Below are 6,022 nucleotides of genomic sequence, written 5' to 3'. Positions count from 1 at the left end.
AATAATTGTTATAATTATATATAAAATATATTATACATACATATTTATTTATGCTTATTTTAAGTGTGTTCTGGGGTTAACTATATAGGGGAACTGCCTTTTTTAGTCCAAAATATATTTGAAATCAGGAATAAATTCTGACAGTTATTGTGTCATTGATTAAATAAAAAAAATTACAATTTATATATCTATATAATATAAAAAAATACATAATGCAGTTTCAGGTTGATCCAAGTAATATGCAAACAAAAAAGAAATTGGTGCTTTTAATTGTAAGGAAAGACTACAGATGCTAAATTGAGGGTTAAAGTTAATACAATCTCTGGCCAAACATCAACTTCTACCTGCTGGAAATAAGCGTTTTGCAATTCTTCCACTCTTATCTCAATTTCCTGTCTCTCTGACCAGCAGGAAGCTCCGACTCCAGCTCACAAACCTGAAATTTCAAGTCCAGTGGTCCCAGACTCACTCCTGTCTGCTGCTTCCATCAGCGTCCCTGAAAAAAATGCAGAAGCTCCAGGCTCTGCCAATCTGGCCCTGCTGCGTCTCCTCCAGTCGGCCTTCAACAGGCAAACCCCGGTGGTTCCTCAGCACGCTCTGGCGGTTCCTCCGGCTCCTCCCAAGACCTTTCAGCCTGAGAGGATCCCCCCGCAGAAGCTGTACCAGGCCCTCGACCAGCTAAACCGCTACAGGGGCTCCGAGAACGGCCTGTTCAGTGACTACAGTGACAACTTCTACAGAGCCCAACCGTACAGACACAGAGACGACCGGCTGCTGCAGGCACTGTTTGACATGCTCGGAGACGACCTGCAGTGAGACGGGAACAGGGAAAGACAGGAAGAGTAGGTAACAGAAGCTGGATGCCCTGCTGAAAAGACCAGCTTAGGTCCACCAGCAAAACCTAGTTTGTGAAGCTTTTAGTAGTGAAACAGCTTGTTAAACTGGTCTTGGTGAGTAAGTTACGCAACACAACATCTAAAACTAGCTGCTACGCTAGTCTTTTCAGCAGGGCGAAGGGGCATGGAAGGAAGTAAGCTGGTACACTTGAGGGGACTTGAGTTGACGGGGATGAAATAAGATGAGTTTTGTTCTCTTCCAGACAAGCTTGTTTTTATCTGCACATGTAGTTATCAACTATAAGCATTCTACGGCCTGTGTCTGTCAGTGTGAGTGTTTGTATATCTGTGGTGAACAGCCAGCTGTATTTATCCCTCCGTTTTGAACCAGGTTGCTAAGATTTAAAAGCAGTGACAGGACCAATTATGGCGTCTCGTGCCCTTTGCCCTCTTGATAATTTTTCTCATGTTGCCTTCACTGCCACCAACTTCTGCATGCTATAAAACGTTTACATTAGGATGTTATGAGAATATTCTACTATAAAGACAATGGTTGTAAATTGTAACGATTTGTGAAAGAATCGGTTTAAAGGGAAATTTCACCAAAAAATAAAAAACGAAACATTTACTCGCCCTCATGTTTTTACAAACCTTTTTTCTGCTGAACACAGAAGAAGATATTTTGAAGAATGTTGCTAACCAGACAGTTTTGGGTCCCACTGACTTCCATTAGTATTTTTTATCATACTTTGGAAGTCAATGGTACCGAAACCATTATTCTTTAAAATATCTTCTTTCGTGTTCCAAAAAAAAAGAGGAAAGAAAGTCATACAGGTTTGGAATTACATGAAAGTGAGTAAATTAATTTTTATTTTTGGATGGGTTATTCCTTAAAGTCGATGTGAAATCAAATTTGACCCAATTGACCTTCTCGATGCACGTTTTTGTGCACGATTCGTGAGTGCACGGTATTCCAAATAAATAAATGTTTGTCTTGATATTTTAACAAAATATAACTTGCTCTCTGCCTCTAAAACGACTTGCCTTTTTGACTGATGTCACAAATTTCTCTTAATTTTCAGTGGTTTGTAACACCCACTTTTCACAATTCAAATCGATACTTAAAATAGTGTGTTATTCTAGAGCAGGGTTTCCAAACCGGGGTTTGTGGACTCCTAGGGGTTAATGATGGAACTACAGGAAGTACCAATGCCAAATGAAAGGTACACTAAGGTACTCTACCTTCTTTATAATATTTACCCTGTAGAGAAAAGTGTACTTAATATGATGTACACTCACTGTTTTATTCTAAATTGGCCAAGTTAATTTTGATTGCGATAATTAATATATTTGATAGTTAAGGTAATTATGTATTGTAGGTGAACCATGTTTGTCTAAAATTCTGTAAGAAACTACTGCTTCATCTTAATTTTAATTTATTTAAGTGTATTTAGTTGTTAACTAAAACTAAAATTTAAACCATAAGACATTTTCATTATTTGAATCAAAGATATTTTCATTACTTAAAATAAAATAACAGTATTAAAATTGTTTTCTTTTATCTCAGCTGGCAACATTTCTCCTTTTCATTTAGTTTAAACTGAAGTACTAAAATAACTAAAAATAAAACTAATAAATAAAAATTAGTAAAAACTATATAGACATTCAAAAATTAAAGTAAAAACTGAAAATATAAAAATAAAATAGTATATACAAAAACTTTAATAATATATCAATGATACTAAAATTACACTGTTTTGCTCACAATACATTTTTAAATAAAATAATTCCTTTATTTTTTGTTTATTCCAAAAATAGTCCAAAAAATAGGCAAATTGTTAAAAATTAGGAAAATGATCAGTTATATATAGAAAAATTTGCCATTAAATGTATATTTAGTATACTCAAGTATTTAAAAAAAATTAACATTACTTAACATCTCAGGTAATTCCAGTAAACAACTTACGTGGTTTAGCTGACAAAATAAAAAACCTGGGAAACCCTGTTCATAGACTAAAGAACATCAGTAACACCTGGTTCTACTGAGTGCTTATAGATCACCGTATAACGCTCAGGATGACAGTGTTTAGAGAACAATCATTCAGTAAACTGTAGAATACCGAGGACAGATACCTGTGGGACACCTTAAAGCCTAATCTCTCTGCCCTTTTTTTGCACAACTTGTACCTCCCCCCTGCTCTCTCTAGAAACACATGCTTTCGAATAATCTCTAAATAGTTATATAAATAATTATGATTTTAGAACTCATTAAAAAAGAGAATTGTACATCCCAGGAAATTGAGTATATGTATCAACTGATTTTATATTCAAAATTCATAAAACAAAGATAAGGTTTTATTTTTCTAAGAGTTCATAGTAGTTTATGAGAGTAAAGAAAAGTAATATCTATATAGAACCCTAATATATTATATCGCCATTTACCTCATAAGCCTAAATCGCAATTCTGTCTCTCATGTGATGATGTACCTTTAACCTGAATGTCTCTGGACTTATTTCCAATAAACTCTATCCAGCTGTTGTGATGATGCTCTGAAAGGGATCGTCTGTGATTTGCATTTGTAAAACAGGCTTGAATGTTCCTGCTCTATTCTATTTATAAGTTATCATTTTAAGTTAACTATGTTAAGTTAACTAAGTTTGAGTGCAAAACGTAAATTAGAAACCACAGTTCTGTTTGTATTTTTTAAATATATAATCTGAAATGGCTGGAAATACCAGTTTGTAAAAAAAAAAATGACTTAAATGTTTGTCATGGTTCAGCACATACTTTAATATTTATTTTTTAGAGAAGTCTTGGTGTACCATGAACTGTACAGTATATTTAAATACTGTTTTACGTGATCGTTTACACCCACAAGCAACCTGTAATTTTTTCAGTGTGCTCAGTGTTTATACCAATTTACACCTGTCTGAAGTTGTTTACAAAATACATAGTTTAATGTATTAATATTAAATTACTTTTATCATAATAAACTAAACAGTAGTAATATTGCAAGCAAACATGTTTTCATATATTTATGTGTACATGTGTGCAGAAGAGCTTTCTTTCTTTCCGTAACACACATATGTGTGGAGAAAGAAAGTGAATACTTTCCTGCTTCATTAATAATGCAAACACCTCTGGCTTATGAGAGCTTTGTCTAACAGCTATTCATCGTGTCCAAATATTACCTCAATATACTGTAAACTGGCCAATATATTCTTGCTAAAGGACATGCAATAACCTAACCCATTGAAATCAGTGAATTATGACCGTAATTAGAGAACAAGTCACAGCCTGAACTGTTCTAGTGGTAATTACAAAAATGAAAACGTCAAATCAATCAAGTGAACACTTTTATAGGCGAAGAAGCTTTTGTATCTGCTTTCTCAGTGTGCTGATGCTGTGAGAATTTGGCTAGGTTTTGGGTTAATATTCTCACTGTTTTACTGAATACTGACTTGTTTGGAATGTCATAAAGAGACATAGCGCCATCTTGTGATGCAAAATGCACACTAAAAACGGCAAAGTTCAAGGCTGCAACACGTTTAACCCATCTGGTGAAGGTGTTGGTAGTTAGCTCATCTGAATTTGCCCCTGCTGGTAGATGTTGCAACTACACCATCTGGCTGCAAACAGCATCTTTCCCTATTGACATTTAAAGCAGCTGACGGAATATTATAGTAGATGATTTGAGAGTGACTATTTGTTTTTAACAGCCTTTAAAGGTGCTGTATGTAAGTTTTTGACTCGTCATTCAGAAAACAACAGGCCAATCAGAAGAGAGGCTCATGAATATTAATTAGACAGACCAAAATCGACCTGTTCTCAGCAGAACTGCTGAGAGAGGAGCTGTAAAAATATATTGAGATGGTTTTTGGTACTTATACCGCAAATATATATTCTTAAGGACATCAAAACCTCATATAAAACTCCAGAAAGGTGTACAATATGGGACCTTTAATTCATCATCAAGTGCGCTCGTTCCTGTTGGTGTCGTCAATCTGGCAACCTGCGTGTGCATCAAGTCTGAGAAGGAGGGGCCGGGTGAAAAAAAAACCCTCTCCAATATTTTGAATTTGGACTGCAATACCTAGTTCAACCACTCAGTGTCAATCCTACATACAGCACCTTTAAAAGCAGCAAAGTATTTTGATTTTGATGTTGTACCACAATTAGCTAAAAATGCAAAGAGAAATGAAATTCTACATTGCATTACATTACATTAACATATTCTACTTTTTAAGATTCTGCTGAGAAACAGGTTACAATTACACTCTCTCTTCATTTCTCTCGTTTTTTTTTTGCTCTTTGCTGGAATCAACTGTCCTCCTGGAGTTTATTCTGCCCGGTTTACCTCCAAATCTGACTGCTTTGGACGAGAGCCAGAGAAACAGATTCCACCAGTCAGATGATGAGAAAGAAGCAGAGATACTGTGTGAGAGAACCAACAATGACGACAGAAAATAAAGAACAGGAAAAGTAGAGTTAAGAGTGGGAAAATGAAAAGAAAACATTATATTAAAACTGATGGAACAGGTGCGAATAAAGAGACTTGCTGGGGATGAGAGATAAGAGGGCTGAAATGAACGAGGGAGGCCAATGGAATCTCTCTCTCTCTCTTTCACTGTAAATCTCATCTTCTTCTTTGCATTCACAGGAAACATTTAGCATTTTTCTGGAATCATCAGAATGTTGTGGTATTCCGTTTGGTAATTCCGTCCAGCCTGAGGTGAAGTGAAAGGTGTTTGGAAGTTATGAAAATGTGCTGAGACTGGATTTGCAAGATTATGCAGCTCCACAACAACATGCTAGGGAGTTTATGGCCTTAAAATGAGTATTTCTCTCATACACACATCTCAATAACCTGTGGACTTTTTTGCAAAACCTCAAGAATGATTTTGTTAGAAAAATGCTTGAGAGAGCTCTCTTTTAATTTGCTTGCTAAAATATTTTTGCTACAGACATGAATGCTCAAATCATGTGGAAAAGAGACTGGACAATTCATTGAGTGAAAAATATGAATAGACGTATTGAAGGAGGGATCATATTATTATATGGTATTATTTTATTTTATTTTATTTTATTTTATTTTATTTTATTTTATTTTATTTTATTGAAGGAGGGACCACGATATTATACAGATGTCTTTATTTTATTTTATTTTATTTTTTTATTTTATTTT

General features: G+C 34.9%; 1 protein-coding gene across 2 annotated transcripts in view; it reads left to right on the top strand.

Moving 5' to 3' along the window:
- Positions 1-1,477, top strand: part of LOC107661910 (neuroendocrine convertase 1-like) — a 17,532-nt gene extending 16,055 nt beyond the window's left edge. The window contains exon 14 of one of the 2 annotated variants that reach the window (XM_016451708.1): positions 412-1,477. In XM_016451708.1, the coding sequence (XP_016307194.1) occupies positions 412-816 (405 nt within the window). In that variant the 3' untranslated portion in view covers positions 817-1,477. Of the gene's footprint in view, positions 1-408 lie in introns of both variants that reach the window. The other variant, XM_016451702.1, reaches the window with a different exon arrangement.
- The last annotated feature ends 4,545 nt before the right edge of the window (positions 1,478-6,022 follow it).

The sequence above is a fragment of the Sinocyclocheilus anshuiensis genome, unplaced genomic scaffold (assembly GCF_001515605.1).
Source record: "Sinocyclocheilus anshuiensis isolate Anshui unplaced genomic scaffold, SAMN03320099.WGS_v1.1 scaffold457, whole genome shotgun sequence".
NCBI classification, from domain to species: Eukaryota; Metazoa; Chordata; class Actinopteri; order Cypriniformes; family Cyprinidae; genus Sinocyclocheilus; species Sinocyclocheilus anshuiensis.
This window is presented reverse-complemented; position numbering and strand designations above follow the sequence as displayed.